Below are 19,375 nucleotides of genomic sequence, written 5' to 3' on the forward strand. Positions count from 1 at the left end.
AGAAAAAAAGTCAAATTATTGTCAGACGTCAGTTTCAACTGTCAAACACAACGAATTCGGAATTCAGGAAAACAAAGCCAAATAATAAATATGTTTCGTGCCTAAAAGCTAAATCGGCCACCTAAGACCGGTGAAATCCAAGTAAAATGTTAAAATGGCAAATAATGCTAATAAATCTTGCAGCTTATTTAATGACGAATTTTTCGACGACTCCACACTTTTGGCAAATTTCGAAAATTCAGATTTTAAAGATACAGTAGAGCCTCAGAAAAACGCTGACAAAAGTTTCCTTAATATCAGGTAAATTTTTATTTGCTATAATGCATAGTGCTATAATTTTTATATAAACTGGAGGTAGACAACTTTGATCCAGTCTACAAAAGACAAGCAAAGCAAAACACTGCGTTCTTCTTGATGGCAAACCAAGTTAGTGAATAAGAAAGTAGGAACTTTAAGAGTAGCATAAGTTAGAGTCAGACAGAGGAGATCTTATGTCAAAAGATGCATGGAAATCAATGTTATTTAGTTATCTGTATTCTAAAATAAGGGCAATGGGCAGCATCTTATAATATAAAGTAACAGGGAGTAGAGGTAATATTATCATCAACAGCCTGAAACAGTCCACTGTTGGACTAAATAGGATGGTTTGCCCATAATCACCATGCTGGGCAGGCAGGTTGGTGATCACAGTAGATGCTAATAGTAGCACTGAGAATGCTGCTGCACGTTCTTCTTTGGTTTATTATATCAACCACAAATTACTCAGGTGTACCTAAGTTTCAATCAAGGTCTATGTGGGAATATTAAATAAAGTTGCGTACATGGAAATGGGCAGACAAACTAAAGTGTAAAAATACAAATCTCCATATCTATACTTACTCGTATAATATAAAGCTGAACAGAAAAGCTGTTTCTATCGTAAAGCTTATTTGTTATGGAAGGTTATATGCTATATCTTGCTATAAGGTTCGGGTGAAATCACAAGGCACTGCTTGTAATATAGTAGTACGTGGCCTCGTTTTACTATCATTCCAATGGTATGGCACAGACCAAAGCCATAAACAAGAATTAAATTGAATCATTCCAAGGTTGACTCCTTTTTCATGGTTAAATTACTGGACTATTTGGGAAACTTTTCAGAAATAGTTGTTAAATATAAGTACTAATAGCTCTAACTCATGGTTATTCATCATCCTGATTATTTTGAAACTGCAGTTAGTTTGGCGAGGTGACGTAAATGTCATATGATGTGATTAAAAAATTTAATCAATGATATTTCAGTGCCCTGTGTTGTGATGAAGAAATCAGTGGGTACGACAAAATTACAGGCAAAACATGGATCTACCCTACAAACTACCCAGTAAGAGATTACCAGTTCAACATTATCAAAGCTGCTATCTTGAAAAACACTCTTGTAAGTATTTGTTTTTTTATCTATTCAATTGTCATGAGCCATATTAATATCCTACTACCCCAGGCCTCTTATCTCATAGGCAAAATGGATATAGAACTGGGACCAACCATGCCAATGTTGCTTATTGGCCTTAGAAAACTGTATTTCTTAAGTGAGTCAGTATTGTCAACTGGCATGTGTTAGCGATAATAATTTAATCTAAAATCTATCAATATTTGAGACAGAATTTAAAAGTAGGCCCAATTTATTTACTATGGCTGGCCACGTGCCTCCTCTCTCATAGGAGAGCAGGATAGAGGACTCGTACCCATCTTATTTCTCAAATTTGGGTTGATAGGTGGAAGCGGTAATAGCCAAGTGGGTGGGACTTTGACTTCACTTTTGGGGGGCGAGTTTGAATGCACGCACCTTTAGCATATGTTTTAAGCAATTAAAATATCACTATGTAGTATGTAGTAGTACACTATGATACAACAGTGTACACTGTCGTGTAATCTTTTATGTATGTACATGAAGGAATTAATAAACAATAAAATAATAAACAATATGCCGGCTGACGCCTGACCACCTTGTTGGATGTCTTTCAACTCCATGACTACTGGGTTAGCATAAGGACTAGCAACTTGTGAGCTCAGCTTCCATGGTTTCATGGAGATATGTGATTCGCCCTTGTTTGTGATTCTCAGCTGTGTCAGTAGCTCTGGTTATTTTATTCATCTCCTAATTTCTGAATTGACCACACAGACACTCAAAGCATACCTCTCTCCATCAATTTTTTAGTGACTTCTGAGCTTTCTTATATTGCCTGATGACGCTATGTATCTCCATTGACGTGGATTCAGTTTAAATTCAGTTTATCTGCTGCAACTTTTTTATATTGGTTATAATCCGCGCTATTAAAGAAACGATTTCAAAAATACGACCGACGCTTTTCTTTTTCGAAATAAACGTGTTTGCTAATATTGTGCGAATGAGATAACACAACATTGTCTGTCTTTAATAAATCTATGCTTTTTACAATTCTTGTAATAACTAATAACTTACTTTTCTTTGACAGGTGAGCCTCCCAACTGGATTGGGTAAAACATTCATAGCAGCAGTTATTATGTATAACTATTATCGCTGGTATCCTCTGGGTAAGATTGTGTTCACCGCACCAACTCGTCCACTGGTTGCCCAACAGATTGAGGCCTGCTATAATATTGTTGCCTTGCCCCCTGCAGACACTATTGAAATGACAGGTATGTCTTAACTATGCCTACAGTATTCGCTGTCCATGAATAACAATGTTTTTTTTAAATACAACTTTGAGTTTTGCTCTTGATTACAATCAAAACTGGTGGTAAGTTATGATGCATCTGAGATGGTAGCGGGATAATCTGTTAGAGAGTATGGCAGGTCTATTAAACCCATATCCCTAATCGATCCCATTGTATCGGAACGCTAAATGGCTTAGAGGCACGTTTTTATCGGTAGAGTTTTAACTAGCTACGTCCGAAGCCACACACCAGACCAGATCAGAGAAAATTCAGAAATTTTAAATTCCTAAATTGCTTTTACTGGGAATAAAACTTGGGATCTCCCACATATAACCACAACGCTCACCACTGTGCTAGGGAGGTCGTCAAAATAGATACCACAATTAAACAATATATGCAACTGTGTGTGTATAAATAAAACCTTCGTAATCTTACTATAAGGAAGTCCAAGATAAAATTATTAAGAATAAACAAAATCCAGAAAATGCTGTGGGTTGTGTGTCTGTGGGTCAACAACATAATCTATTGCAAATTTTGGTAGGTACCATAATACATTGAGCAGGTTATATCATAGATTTATCCGGATTTGCCACGTTATAGAAAATGTTATGCTAGAACATTAAGTTTGAAATACAAAACTGCAAACCGCTGCGAAGCAAATTTGTCGGAATGTCGTAATCGCATTGCAGCATTGATTTCACAACGCTAGGAATTTGATAGCACCATATTACTCTGATATTACTCCGATATTACTCCCTGCTTTCTGAGTCACAGACTAAGTCTGGGCTGTGCGTTCGATTACCACAAATGTTTGTGTGATGAACGTGAATGTTTTCAGTATCTGGGTGTTTATCTGTATATTATAAGTATTTATGTATATTATTCATCAGGCATCTTAGTATTATTAGCTATGTGTGTATTGCCGTTATAGTATATTTATTTAATGTATAACAATATATTTCAGGCCACATGGCAGTCAATACAAGAAAGACACACTGGCAAACAAAAAGAGTATTCTTCGCAACACCACAAGTTGTGTACAATGATATCAAGTCAGGTATTTGTCCGGGACGGGAAATACGATGCCTTGTTATAGATGAAGCGCATAGAGCGAGAGGCAATTATGCGTACTGTCAAATAGTTTCCACACTAACTGATATGGGACATACTGTGTACAGGGTGCTTGGATTGTCCGCCACACCAGGAAGTAAACTTGAAGATGTTATAAATGTAAGTTACTAATGGTTTTAAATGCATAAAATACTAATAACTTCATAAGTAAAGGTGATATCTTTTAAAGCAAAGTTTAGTTAAAATAATATATATGATAGAAGCAGGCGTTTCTTTGATATACAATGCTTGCAATATTAAGCTTAGTTAACTATACTCCGCGGAAAGCAGGAGAATCTTCAATCTTTATATATCAATTTATTTGCATTATACATTACATTTCTCATACATTGTTCATAATAATATCACAATAATCAAAGGGAATTGTAATGAAAACCCTATTTGGGCGCAGAATTTGGGGTAGTAGAGAGGCAGACCTTAATAAAACTAATAATATTAATTTTACAATTCTTTAATGTCTATTCAGGTAATTTTATTATTTAAATATAAAATGTGTGTAATTCTAACGCGTGTACATAGATGTACACGCATCAGAAGTAATACTTAAAATATTTTCTAAATCAATCAATTAAATCACCGGAATGAGCCCACAGACTTTGACAACTGAAAGTGTATACTGTCAAATCTTTTTTGTGAAAACTAAAATATTGACTATAGCTAAGATATAGAAGGTGTGCGCGCATCGCAAAAATTACTCATTTTCCCTAATGCGCCAAAAGAAGTATAACTTCAAAAGTATACAAATAAAAAACTAATATAAGTGTTTTACATGTAATAAAACAATTTCGCACCCGCTGTAGTAAGCGTACAAGCTTAGATCTTTTAAAGTTCGCAATAGATTTTAATGCAGTTTTCAGATTGTTTTCAGTGATTTAGAGGAATGTTTGTATGTAGTAATGCATATTTTAGCAGAAAAAAGCCTAGATTAAAGCCAAAAGACTAGATTAAATTAATAAAACTACGACAAAACTGTCCCACATATGAATCTTCATTGCTGCCGTGTAATCACATTATGTATTTGCTAGGTAGTAAAAAGTCTACACATAGCTCATTTAGAGTTGCGGACAGAGGCCTGTATAGATGTTGCAGCGTACACTCATTCGCGAAAAATTAACACAGTTGTAATTCCGCTGGGGCCAGAACTCACGCTATTAAGAAAACAGTATGTTGAGGTAAGTTAAACCTTTAGAAACCTTATGTTTATCCCAAGGCACCAAATAATATTTCCCAAATCAATCTCATAAAATTGGAATCCATATCTTGTTGCCACAATGAACTTAAAGTTTACTTTTGGTAAGAAAAGGAAACTGTCTCTTTGGTCTAATGGTTAGAATGTTCACTACGGATCGCGTGATCCTGGGTTCGAATCCCGGGTCGGGTCAAAAATTGTTTTTCTGTTAAAACCATTTTCAGTACAAGCTCGGAGTTAGGAAATTGGCGGTCTTAGCCCCCGTGCCCCGGAGAGCAAATAAAGTCGTCGGCCCCGGTTATTATCACTTACTTGTGACAATAGTCGTTAAAGCCCACCAATCCGCATTGGAGCAGCGTGGTAGGTATATGCTCTAACCGTCTATCCTATGAGAGACCTGTGCACAGCTGTTGTATACTCTTAGTAGGCGTTTATTGATTTCTTATTGCAACTCTATAACCTTAAAGTAAAGAAGCGCTGATACCCTAATGGTAAAAGCTTCAGTTTCACTTTGGGGGTGCCGAGTTCAAATCCCGGCACGCTCCTCTAACTTTTCTAAGTTATATGAGTTTTTTTTTATTTTTATTGGTCAACTTATGAGTAAAACAATTTAAGACAACTAGGTCACTCACCTCATCTCAAACCACAGAGTTTATGTGACAAGGTATAGATAATGATTAATGATATTCATTTTAGATAGCAAGTTTATGATCTGAATTAATAGGATTAGGCGAGGGTCCGCTGGCTATCTGCGGATTGGTAGACTCCACACGCCCTTGAGAACATTATGTTTAATATTTTGGCATGCCGGTTTCCTCACCGTGCTATCTTTCACCGTACAGCATGTGATATTTAATTACTTAAATTAAAAAACGCACATAACTCCGAAAATTGGAGGTGCGTTCCGGGGGTCGAACTTAGTCTTACCCACTAGACCACTGATTTAAAAATTGTTATTTAAGATTTTAGATGGATATGCGAGAAGGCTCAAACAGTTCAACATTCTACCGCAAAATTTGGGGAATTTGTCAAAAGGTCGCATTGTGATGCTATATAAAGAATATCAAACGAGAGATCGCAGTGCCAGGTACGAATACTGTCTACTAGTTGAACCCAGCCACGCTTTAGCTAGCTAGACACCCTCATAAAAAAAAAAGCATGATCATGGAAAATTTAAGAGTTCTATGTAGTTGCACTCCGATCAATTAAGATATGCAAGGTTACAATAATTCGCATAGTGCTCAAAATCGGTACGAATTGATCCCGGTTCCTGTTTTTTTTTTTTTTAATTCAAGGTCAAAGGTTTTCAAAATAAGTTTCCCGTTTTTCGGCAAATATTATCTATCAAAAATGTACTTTTTATTTCCAAAAGTGTGGTGTCTTTGTGGTGTCTTTGATATAACAATTCTAAAAGCTATATATATATAATCTAAAAATGCATATAAAAATTACGGAAGTGGCGGGATTTATTACCGTAACTTAATAAGAAAAGCTCTTGGGAATTGCCGTTGAGTTTAAAACCCACAAGTTTCGAAATTATTGAATGCATTTTTAAATTACATAACTACCTATTTGTTATAATCTCCAAGATTTGTGAAAACCATTTAAAATGCGATAAACATGAATGTTTTCCTGTGTCTGGGTGTTATCTGTATATTATTAGTATGTATGTAAATGAATAATCATAAAATTATTTATCAGTTATTTTAGTACCCATAACGTAATAGTAAGTAGCTTGACTTTGGGGCTAGATGGCGATGTGTGTATTGTCGTAGTATATTAATTATTTATTTATTACTATAATTTATTAATTACAGGCATCCACAGCACAATTACATAATGAAAGATTTCACATTAATTATATCTTTATATCATGGTCTCGAATTGCTCGTGAAACACGGATCTAGAGTTTTCCTTAATTTTTTCGATGAGCACCCAGAAAAGTCTTGGATTCAAACGGACGATAAACTAACGTCTCTACTAGAGAGATTGCGTGATGACCTTGGAATCGATCCGCTCTCTTTAGACAGAAGCATTCTGCCTGATGGAACTATACCTGAAGTAAGAATAAGTTTTGATAAAGCGAGACGAATTTCACCGAGATGGCGTAAGCCAATTTTAAAAGGATTTGTTAACCGAAGGCATAAAACAACCCTAAACATTTTTCATATTTACCTTAAATTCCTAAATCTCGAACCTACCATAGAGAACATACAATAGTTTACCATCTTCAATAGTAAACGTAAGCTTATAGAAAAGTCCTATTATAGTATGACTACGTAATCGATAAAAAAGCTTGGGTGTAAATTATTGCTCTAACCAGGTTGCTCTTCTAATAATTTAAAATGACATTGTGAGATGGTGATAACAAAAAAAAACCACCCGGCTAAGGTTGTTGTGGGCTTCTTCTTAGACCAGGACGCGTTTGGAACCCTCGTAGCTTTAGTTTTAAGTTTACGAATGTGGTTATCGCCATCATCTCACTAACGTGTAATTCTTATGTACGCATCAAAAGTGCCACCTATGGGCCTACTTGAATAAAGATATTTTTGACTTTGACTTTATAGCAATCCAAAAATGGACCTTAATCACCACGCTGGGTAGACGGGTTGGTGCCCGTTCTGTTATATTCCCTTCACCCGTGGAAAGAGGAGTGGTGATAACTGTATTCTGATCCACTGTCAACACACGAAATCCATCAGTTTTACTATACTCATTTATATATTTTTATTACACGCTTTATATTAGCCTCACCTGTATGTTTCTTTGTATGTTCCTAACCGACTCCTTTGGACTTGATTTTAAGACTCTTCAAACGGTCTTATTTCGTTCAAACTTTGTAGATATATCGAACTAATTTGATAAGATTATTCCAATTTTCAATTTGAAAAATAAGATTTTTGTTAATTTATATGAATTTCTTCTATAGTCGTCGACAAGGCCGGAATATATAAAAATATTTTTTTGGTTTTGTAAATAAACTAAACTTACAGTTAGAAAAAAATTGGTCTATTATAAGTGTGTTTTTTGAACTATTATTTTTTGAAGTTAAGTTAAGTTTACTCGCGTGCTCTGAAAATACAACAAATCATACTCTAATTTCCTACGTTGCTAAAATACTTTTTATTGATTGTAGATGCCAAAAGAAATAATTTATGGCCATCCCAAATTTTATAAGCTAAAGGAAATCATATTGGAACATTTTAATAAAGCAAAGCAGAAGGGACAAGATACTAAAGCTATAGGTAAGCAAAAATCTGCTCTGGCTCCATTGAATAATTCATTGCATTTATTCAAAAATCATTGTTTTTAACCGTCTTCCTTCAAAATCGAGGTCGGTTTCTTTTTGCCTATGTATTTTATAACTATATATTTATAGATGGATTTGTGAAATAGTGTTAATCCCGAAGTCGTCTCAATTAAATTTCGTAAAGATCCGATAAAGAGTTTCGGAGACAGATAAAGGAACTCTTCAAAAAATTACAGCAAAAGTTTAAATATGCATTGTTTACGCAATCACAAAACATAACCTTACGCCTACAGCCTCGAAAAGTTTACGCAAATGTATTCAGTATATCGGGGTACAACAACATTTTCTTTCAAATTTATCCCGTGGAAGTATTTGCATTTTCGGGACTGGAAGCTGTTTGTTGATTTATAGAAAGAATTATTTACGTTTTAGTTGGTATAACTTTTATTTCAGTCGTCGTTTTTTTTTTTTGTTTTTTTTTTTTATTATTATATGGGTTTTTTTCAGTGTTTTGCGAGTATCGAGAAAGCGTGAACTTAGTCCACTGCTTGCTACTACAATGTCGACCGCTAATAGTTCCGCAAATGTTCGTGGGACAAGGCGCTTCGGGTATGTTAACTAAACTTAAAGAAACTCACAATATTATATCTCCCGCTTCATACTCCACGCTTGTTTACAAAACTTGTACTATAAATATATACGCTAAAGCGAAGAAACCGCGATTGAAACATTTGTGTTCATAAAAGCCTTAACAATATTAATCTATACTAATATTATAATCTCTTTCAATCTGTATATTATTTTAGCAATGAAATAAAATAATTTTGGCGTCGATCTAAAATTTCTTTCTTGGGAATATAGTGCAGTGCAGTTTCCCTTTGCCTTCTCCACCAGACAGTTAAGAATTTATTAGTAGTCCCAAATCCATTTCCCCCCAGTTTCCCGGAAAAGTGTATGGATATTCCGCCATTGATTGTTCACCAATTCACGTTCTTCATATCTTTTTAAGTTAATAATGTAATTGTTCATTATTGTGCTTAATACGTTGTTTAATTTTTATAAATTCGGTGCACAGGCAAGAACGGCAAGGCTGTTGTTTCTCAGAAGCAGCAATTGCGTGTGATGCGCAGCTTCCGATCGGGCGAGTGCAACACGCTAGTGTGCACATGCGTCGCGGAAGAAGGGCTGGACGTAGGCTCCGTCGATCTTATACTCTGTTTCGACATCTCTACGCGATCGCCAGTACGTCTTGTACAGAGGTAACGGGCACACACACCCACGCGTACACACACACATACACACACGAGCTCACGCACACGCTCACGTACATAACACACGCACGCACGCACAAAAAAATTATGTAACATGCATATCTACCGCAGATGCGGTCGTACTGGACGCGAGCGCGGAGGGCAAGTTCATATCTTGGTCACCGAAGGCCGGGAACATCAGGTATAAACATTGACATCATAAGTTAATAACGCAAATAAAATTAACGTCCTAAATTCTTTACTAAATAACATTAAATTAAAAATTCAAAAGTCCTTTCGTTTGATACCCATATTGAAAAAGTTGTGAAAACAGAGACATTGCCCATGTTGTGGTGGCAGCCATCTTGGATTTGAAATGTATCGTAGTGTATGTGAAATGTATTCCACTAGCCAAGCCCTTTTCAAAATTCATTTATTTCAAGTAGGCCTAATATAACCACTTTTGAAACGTCAAGTCTGTCTGTTTATAGTGACTCTACCACCGGTTCGGAAGGCAGATTCTACCGAGAAGAAGCCGGCAAGAAACTCAGCAGTTGCTCTTTTCCAACATCAAAAATTTACATTTTACATTTTAACATTCATTTTTCTATCTTGTGAGGGATGAAAGCGGAGCCGGATGCTTCCAAGCAACCTTGTCATTAGATATCCATATTTAGGGAGTTGTGAAAAAATATGTAATCCGTCATTTTATTGCGGCGGCCATCTTGGACAAATTTTCATCAATCATAAGAACACTATCGATTTATTTACCATTCAAACGTCCAACTAACAAACCCCTATGGTTTTCGTGATTCTATTGCGGTGGCCATCTTGGACCGATTTTCATCTATGAACACTACCGACTTATTCACCTTTCAAACGTCACACTTATAAAACCCTGTGGTTTTTGCGCCGGAGGTTAAAAAAGGTGTCCATCGCCAGCTGCCACAATAACATCTATTTCCTTAAATTTGTATGTAATTTTTATTATTTAATTTATGTTTCCGCAGTTGTTTTCTTTAAATTCGACGCCATGGATCCGTAGTAAAATTTGCTCAATCAATAAAAGCTTAATCTTTTTTAGCTAAATTCGCACGCAAAAGCTACGTAAGCTTTTCTGACAATATTCTGAAATTTTAGACACTGCTAGATTGTATGCGGCAGAGAGATGGTCTGAACAAGAAAATATTGCAATCAAAAGAAGTTGAAAATAACTTGTACAAATTAAACCCCCGCATGATTCCTCGTGATTTCATACCAGAGTGTCAGAAAATGTACATAACCGTCCCGAATAATGGCAACAAAAAAGAAATTAAACTGGCCACAGCAAAATCAAAAAAGGTAAGTAAAAATTACAGTTAACTTTTGTAAAAGCTCATCCGTTATTTAATAGACAAGATGAAATTATTCTAACTTTTCAGAGTCAAAAGGATTTAAGAAATATGTTATTAGGTAGAGCATCCACCAGTAAAACCGACGTGGTCAAAATGGATTTACAAAACAAAGATTGGCCATCGAAAGACGAATTGGACGCAATATTTCCGAAGCCTGTGGAAGGTTGTTTAATGAGCAAAGGTAATTAATAAAACGTGTTTGCTAAAAAATATATATATGTATGAACTTCTTTAGCTTTTTGCTGTTTATAATTTAATCAAAAAGTAGACGTAATATAGACGTAAATTGATTTTTTTCGAAACACGTATATCACGCGTTGGTACAAATCTCAAATAATATTTGTGTGATGACAAATGGAATTTTATAATTTTTTTTTCAGAAATGTTACAAAGCCAAGAGGAGCAAGATTCTGTTCAGAAAATGACAACTTTGTTGGAGTTGCAGAAAACTTTACAAGAGACCGTTAGCATTGGACACTCGGTAGACACGAATATACTGACTGAGCCTCTACAGCACCATAATAACAAACGGCTAAACCTACCCCTTGCTAACCAAAATCTAAGTAAGTTTTTCTGTGCTTTGCTTGACGATAACTAAAACTATACGCTCTATCTTTGCTTATCGTCATTCAGTGAGAACATGCGAAGATTATTTTAATATTATTTCTTTAATCTCAATAAAATAACTAAAATGTTTATTTCTACAGCGCCCAATGCCGAAGATCAATTCAAAAGTATCACAACTTCATCACCTAGTAAGTTGAGACAAACTAAAAAGAAGCAAAATCTCGCTTCATCGAAGTCTCCAATTAAAAATGGTGACATAAGAGCTTTATTTAGTACAGCTACCAAATCGACAAAAAATTACACCAAATTAATTAACGAAATCGATACAGACGGTAATTTGCCTACACGATTTATAAGTCTGTTGGTTGACTTATCTGTGGAACAAGCAAGTTTTGTAAAGCAATGTTATTTTTGTCAGAATGTATGTAACTGTTTGGTTTTTCAAAAGTTTAAATCGAAAAAGTCAAATCCTTTTACAATATTTAATGGAAAATCACCTTACTTACCAGATATAAACTTAATTGATAATCTAAACGCTGAAATGTTACTGACATATGTTAAAAGTAAGTCGGATATTGTACTGGATTCTTTATGCCACGAAATAAAAGCTCAAAATATACCTGAAGGTAATAATGAATTAGCTATAAATTTCGATTTACAATTTGATTTTGATTCTATTAGCAATTCACCTGAAGAGAGTAAAATAAGTACGAAAAATTGTGAAGTTGCCAAGGATAAAAATTTTGATATTGGTAATTTGGATGACATATTTGCTGACAGTAGTCCACCTGTAATAAAAGAAAAAAAAAATGAAGATTCAAGCGATCCCAACAAGACATTAGAATATTTTGGATTGGGGAGCTTTGACGATATTTTTGCAGAATCTGATGACGAAGTTTCAGATAAAGCAGTTTCCAAAAATGTTGCAAGCGATTCATTAAATAAAACTAGCAAATCGCACAACAGTTCTCCTGAAAAATCAGTTGAAATAATAGAAACAAATGCAAATTCTCCTTTAAACGTACGACCGGCGAGCCCTTCTATATTATCTGGTAGAATTAAACAAATCGAAACACCATCCACGTCACCTATTCTTTGTAGTCAACCCAATAAATTTCAAAGTACGGGATTAAATCGCGTTCAAAGTTCCACACCTGTAACCTCTGTGAAAAAAAAACTTTGTTTAGGGACTCGAAAAAAAATAAAAGAACCTAAAAGATCACACACAAATATAGAATTAGATGCTGTCTGTACCAGTAACAAAAGTATGTTTACGATAACACAACTTGTCAATATGATAAATCAATCGGATGGCAAAAGTCCATGCCAATCAAAACATCGTACCAACTGCAATGAATCAACTCCTGAAAACATCAAACGAAAAGTATCTGGTAGGAGCTCCTCGCCCATATTTCTAACTCAGCGTGACAAGGAGTCAATTATGTACGATGTAAATAAAACCATTTGTAAATACACGGATTGCAAAGAAAAAGCTATTCAAGATAAATCTAATAATGCGACTGAAATGGAGAAATCACCGATATTTTTGACTCAACAAGATAAACAGAAAATTGACTCAAGCAACTTTCAAGAACGAAAAAAATCAAATTCCAAAACTAATACCACTCTAAGTATTGTTATTCCTGACAGTGACAGCGATTTCGATGACATTATGGAAATGTCTGATGATGATACTTTCTTTAAAGCTGGTAATAAAAGGAATCGCACTCCTAATAAAAGAAAACTACGTGAAGAAATCGATGATACAATAACAGCCTCACCATATTTTAGTAAAAAACAAAAGTTGGACGACATTCGCAGTCAACCTTTAACTTTGCAGGAAAAAGTTCTTGCTGCGCTAACGGCTAGTAAAACCGATTCATTTAATGAAAATGTTCATGTTAATTTCATGATTAGTACACCAGCTTTTAAGTTTCAAAAAGAAAACAAAGATCCATCACCATTTGATAGCCCCGAAAAAATTAGTGATGGTGAAAAACTACGAAACAATCTTGCAAAATTGCAAGTATTTCGCCGTGAAAGTAAACTAAGTCCACGAAAAGATATTATGAATGATAGCACAAACACATTAGATCGCAATTTATTGTCTTCATGGAAACTTAGGTTTGATGACAGTGATGACGATTTCGTGGATGAAAAGGCCAAAAGAAAACCCAAAATTGATAACACGGATAAACGCATAGTCAAATACAAAGTGAAAAAAGTAAGTCTTACATCGGATATCATGAACTTAAAGTTTAAGAAACAAAAAGTAACTCATGTCTATCTTTATTGTTTTCAGAAGAAAAGCAAAGCGAGCGAATTTTTAGATTTAGAAGCAGAATTTTCAGACGATGGTGGAAGCGCGAGCGGTGATGAACTTTCCGATGAAAGCGTGGGCAGTATTATAGACTTCATCTGTGATAAAAACGTTTCACACGATGAAGAAGATATGCACGCACTATATTTGAGATCAGTAAAGTAAGTTACTCAAAAAATGTTAAAAAAAAAGTCGAAAGTTAAGATACGTTTCTCAGATGACGAAACGTATCTTAACTTTTTTTCTTTCACTGAGAAGTGGACTTTAGACTTTGCTTTAGTACAAGATTTGCTCGCTCGGAATCGAGGACTCGTTTTCGAGTATTTAACTCTGTATTATCAAAGTAAATTGGACTTAATCCCACTTCTTTTAGAGTCGCAAATCCTGTACTTCAGATCTTAATTTTAAGTTTGTAAAAGAAAGATCTGAAGAACTGGTAGAAGCCTGAGCTAAAGAGTGTTAGACAAGTTTGAGTTGAAAAAACAATGGTGTTCAACACCATTGTTTTTTCAATGTGTGGTTGTACAAAACCCTCTAAATTAAACTAAATTGACGACTTTTAAAGTAATGCTGTCCTTTTCCAGGTAATAGAGTGTGAAAAATACTTTTAGATAATTTAGTTTACAACAGAGCAGTTCCGGGTCATTTGTGTTGTTGGTAATGAATCGCGTCACAGGCTCCTCTAATCGAATACATGTTAATTACGTTATACGTGATTCGTTTCCCACTCTCTTCTACTCTGTTCTATTTCTCTGTCACTTGTTCGAAGTGCGAATTGGTCGACTCCACAGAGCTTTGAGATCATTATGAAGAACTCTCAGTCATGCAGGTTTCACACGATGTTTTCCTTCATTGTTGAAGCAAGTGATATTTTGAAAACTTAAAACGCACATAACTTAGAAAAGTTAGAGGTGCGTGCTGAGATTCGAACTGGGCTCACCGAAAGCGGGCTATCACCGCTTCAAGGCCGTACTTCTTTATATATTATTTATACATTCGGTTCATTATATATAGATCTGTTATATATTAAATATATATATATATATATATATATATATATTTGTTACTGTAACGAATTATTTTTCTACTAGTATGTGTATATATGTATCAATTACCTATTTTCTGTATTTGTTTTATACGGTTAGCTATTGGTTGCCTGGAAACGATCGCCATGTAGCGATAAGGTCGCAAAAGTTTATACGCTGTTTGCTTGCTTTTCTGTTTTATGTACTTTTTGTGGTGTACAATAAAAGTATAATCATTCATTAATCCACACGTGCTCTTTTCAGGAGTCCAGTGAATGGAGTGTTTAAAATACCCCAATTACCGAACGCGTACAACAAGCAAGAGGTGCTGTCACAGTATGTGGAAGAAGATAATTATGAAATGGTTAGTTCTAAAAAATACCACTAAAATCCTCGCTTTATTTTACACACCAATGAACGAACGCCACAAAAAATAAATAGTTCCTTTTAGTTTCATTTTGTAGTCAGTCTTGTATATCCAGAGGCTATAGTGACGTACAGAAGCCGTATTAGAACTAATTGATACATTGATGAATAACTGATATGTCTTGTATCTCGAACCTTTTAAAAACGGTCAGCAGTGTCCTCTGTGCTACTACTACTATTATGGCCCTGATGGCAAACCCTCCTGTTGGGTAGATGCCTTTAGTCCAGCAGTGGACTGATATGGGCTATTGATGAGGATTGTTGATTAAATATTAAAGAAATTAAAACATTTCTTTAATATTTAATCAACAAACGTTAAAAAAAATAACATAGACGGCCGAGTGAGTCCAAGGTCGTGGGTTCGATTCCCACAACTGGAAAATGTTTGTGATGAACATGAATGTTTTATTATAGTCTGGGTGTTTATCTGTATATTATATGTATTTATGTATATGATCCATAAAAATATTCATCAGTCATCTTAGTACCCATAACAAAAGCTACGCTTACTTTGAGGCTATATGGCGATGTGTGTATTGTCGTCGTATATTTATTTATTAGTTATTATCTTGTACCTTTTAATTATTAAAAACTAAAATACTCATAAAAAGGTAAACGGTAAGCAGCGCACTTTGTGCTAATACTACTATTATGGTGTCCAGTAGTGAACTGATATAGGCGATTGATGATGATTTGAATATAAAAGAAATGAAACAGTTCTAACTAACAAAAATTTATCATATTATTTCTAGGATAGTTTCTGCGTAGACTCTCATATTGGATTAACTCAAGTCAACGAAGTATCGGAGCTAGAAATTGCAGAAATGTTGTTGAAAGAGAAAAGAAAACATAAAAAAACATCCCAAGCAGCGCCAAAGGATGATGTTGATAGTCCAATCATTAGAAAGAAACGTAAACATGTTAAAAGGCAAATAAAAAGTGATTCGGAAGATAGCAGTTAGCATATCTACTATTTAACTGAGATTCAGTGATTACTTGGAGATACTGGTCAAGATCAACCTGTTTTATCATTGCATAACATGAAGTACAATATAAGTATCATATAACACAAGAAAGCCGATTAATTAATTATGCTATGAAAATTAATGATTTGTATTAATAATATGTGAAATTAGTTTTGGGATTCACTTTGACACTGCACATACCTCGTCCTGTCCACATTTCAATAGTAATTATGTCTGTGGACTTGTGTTTATATAAAAATTACTGTATTTTTTCGGGTAACTTCCCTCCCTACAATCAACTAACTGATCTCGATGACTCTCAAACGGACACTTAAGGCCTAAATAAACTAATAATAAACGTGACATAACGTTAGAACAGTTATGCAATGTTTTGGCACACTTGGAACTGACATTTAAATGTCAGAGCGTGAAAAAACACGGCGTCCAACGTTATGCCACATTAATTAAAAATAACCCTAAAATTAAAATGATAGTTAACAAGCACACAAATGGCTAAATTAGAGTATTATATACCCGTTCATAGACTAAAATAATTTTTAAGTGGTCATCAGTTATTGACGTAGATACTATTAAGCAAAAATTAAAAAAAGGACAATCGTAACTTTCCGTTAATCCAATTGTTCTAAAGATATGCGTTTTTGAACGAAACAGCATTTTTATTTATATACCAAGACAAGTATTTTTATATACATCAATTATAATATTATGTCTGCAAATATAAAAAGTTTGGTCCCTACTTAGTTGTCTGTACGTTATCTACAAATCGTATCAGAGATATTGACTACTCTGTGATACTAGAAATATTGAATTTTAGTAATTAGTTATTTATTTATGTTCAGGGGGCTTATTACCATCACTTAAATCAGTATTATTTTTATTATTATGAACGCTCTTGTTACAGAATTATAATCTTTCTTTTTGAGACGTTTAAATGACAAGGGAAAAAGTCAATTAAAAATGGTAATTTTTGAATTATACTGTTTTCAGCGATGTGAGTAAGCCACCAGTTTGCACAATCTTACGTGTTAGGGCAGAAATTGGCTTTCAGTGACCTTGGGGTATGTATCAAATGTCAAAATTGAATGAGATCTGTACCTACTGTTATTTATTAATTATTGTACCTATTTAAGTGATTTATTGTTTATTCCATACTGCGAACAAAATAAAATAACAAGCATAGCTACTGCTCAAAAATAGCCTTACGTAAACATAGCCTCGGTGGGAGTGGCTCACGAAGTTTGCCGGCCAATCACGGCGGGTCCCGTGCTGCATGACATATAGAAGAACCAATCATATATATTGCGATTCAATTCACGTTGCGCGCGCATATAGACCGATTGAATGAATGAATGAAGACACTTTTATTGTACACCACATAAATCAATTTGTTAGAAAGGGGTCTATGTTTATTTCGTTCGCTAATTCCATATAAGACTGACGAGTTATAAGCAAAGCAGATTATTTTTTGTTCACTCATGTGCTATGTATCTATTCCTCCGATCCTCCGTTGCGACCTGGAGGTCCTGGAGGTCAGAGAAAACTGACGGACGTCCACTGCTAGATCCCCAGCCTATTAAATTCCCACTGTTGGGGAAATTCTCTCTCTCTCACAATTGAAGGAATCACACGGAATTCCACGCGGAATCAATGCAATAGTCGATTCATCATCATATCAACTCATTACCGGCCCACTACAGGGCACGGGTCTTCTCCCACATTGAGAAGGGTTTAGGCCCTAGTCCACCACGCTGGCCTAGTGCGGATTGGTGGACTCAAAACGCCTTTGAGAACATAATGAAGAACTCTCAGGCATGCAGGTTTCCTCACGATATTTCTCTTCATCGTTGTAGCAAGTAGTATTTTAATTTTTAAATCGCACATAACTTAGAAAAGTTGGTACGTTGTAACTTAGATGAGGTTCGTGCTGGGAATCGAATTCGGCACCCCGAAATTGAAACCGAAGCTCTTACTTAGTGTATCACCGCCTCAACAGTCAACAGTATTACATGCTATATCTGCTCGTCAACAATAGGTGTATTGAAGTCAATTACCCTTTCAGTCAAACTACACAGTCTTAGAATCATGGACCTAATGATTTACACGTTCAGCCCATCCCACCTATTTTATTTCACTAGTTTAAAAACTTTAAAAGCGCTCGGTGTAGATACGAGTACATCAACACCCAGCAAGCGCTGGGTTTTGATTGAAAGAGAAAAGAAAACATAAAAAAATATCCAAAGCAGCGCCAAAGGATGATGTTGATAGTCCAATCATTAGAAAGAAACGTAAACATGTTAAAAGGCAAATAAAAAGTGATTCGGAAGATAGCACTCACTAGTTTAAAAACTTTAAAAGCGCTCGGTGTAGATACGAGTACATCAACACCCAGCGCTTGGTTCCAAAACGAGCTTAAAATAATGAGAATAAGAGCCTGGATGACTTAATCAATTTGATCCAAAGTCCTCTACTTCTATAATAAAGTGGAGCTATTCTTATCGAAAGGAAAGAGTAGGAAAGGATAGTTCTAATATGATAGATAGGAAATTCAATGTGTGATCTGAACATTTTGGATTAGATTGAATAATTACGGGCGTTATTGTGATCGATGGTATGATTTTTATATTGCTTATATATAAATAAGTACCTATTCGAAAATGAATCTCACAGTCTGAAATGTATTTGTATTTTTATTATTATATTTTTCTCCTTGGCACCCCGTAAACAAGTATTATTGACAAGTTTGTGATGCGTGAGAAGAATTGAGGTATTGTTTTCAATAGTCTTTATATTGTAAAGACGACTTTGTGCCTTTAGGATTAAAACAATTAGGGGTTTTTAGTAATTATGCTGATTTATAATGAGTAAATTTATCAAATTAAAAATGATTTTTGTGTAGTTTTTATTTATATCCTCCCTGTATACTACCTATTTAATTAATATTTAATGAGAGCGATAAAAGCGCCAATAATTGATTAGAAATCAACCGAGGTCTGCGCGTATGGTGTAATCGCGCTCACATCTTAGTCATTGCTATCTAGTAGGGCGATGTTAAAAATGTCGAATATCTATTTCCAAAATATGAAATGAGGAAGTAACACCTGAGGTAAGGAGAAATAAATTCAAGAAAACTTTCATCAATCGCAGAAATATACTATTTTACGGTG

General features: G+C 34.9%; 1 protein-coding gene across 2 annotated transcripts; it reads left to right on the forward strand.

Moving 5' to 3' along the window:
* The first annotated feature begins 62 nt into the window (after positions 1-62).
* Positions 63-19,097, forward strand: LOC120626222. Of its 2 annotated transcripts, XM_039893626.1 has the most exons (19): positions 63-300; positions 1,282-1,414; positions 2,472-2,655; positions 3,638-3,903; positions 4,830-4,976; positions 5,956-6,080; positions 6,811-7,054; positions 8,130-8,238; positions 8,751-8,852; positions 9,319-9,502; positions 9,626-9,695; positions 10,634-10,834; positions 10,915-11,068; positions 11,268-11,450; positions 11,595-13,678; positions 13,757-13,935; positions 15,064-15,163; positions 15,978-16,176; positions 18,536-19,097. In XM_039893626.1, the coding sequence occupies exons 1-19, from the start codon at positions 155-157 to the stop codon at positions 18,547-18,549; spliced, it is 4,824 nt and encodes a 1,607-aa protein (XP_039749560.1). In that variant the 5' UTR covers positions 63-154; the 3' UTR covers positions 18,550-19,097. The 2 variants fall into 2 exon arrangements, with proteins under 2 accessions (XP_039749560.1, XP_039749561.1); XM_039893627.1 differs by having other exon boundaries at positions 15,978-19,097.
* The last annotated feature ends 278 nt before the right edge of the window (positions 19,098-19,375 follow it).

Source organism: Pararge aegeria, chromosome 9 (assembly GCF_905163445.1).
Source record: "Pararge aegeria chromosome 9, ilParAegt1.1, whole genome shotgun sequence".
Taxonomy (NCBI): domain Eukaryota; kingdom Metazoa; phylum Arthropoda; class Insecta; order Lepidoptera; family Nymphalidae; genus Pararge; species Pararge aegeria.

What these genes read in the sequence shown, in the direction of transcription:
- LOC120626222 (XM_039893626.1), top strand. Translation starts at nt 155, where the DNA reads ATGGCAAATAATGCTAATAAATCTTGCAGCTTATTTAATGACGAATTT. An exon ending in CTGATGGAACTATACCTGAA is followed by an intron (nt 7,055 to 8,129) that starts GTAAGAATAAGT and finishes TATTGATTGTAG; the next exon opens with ATGCCAAAAGAAATAATTTA. An exon ending in TCAAATACAAAGTGAAAAAA is followed by an intron (nt 13,679 to 13,756) that starts GTAAGTCTTACA and finishes TATTGTTTTCAG; the next exon opens with AAGAAAAGCAAAGCGAGCGA.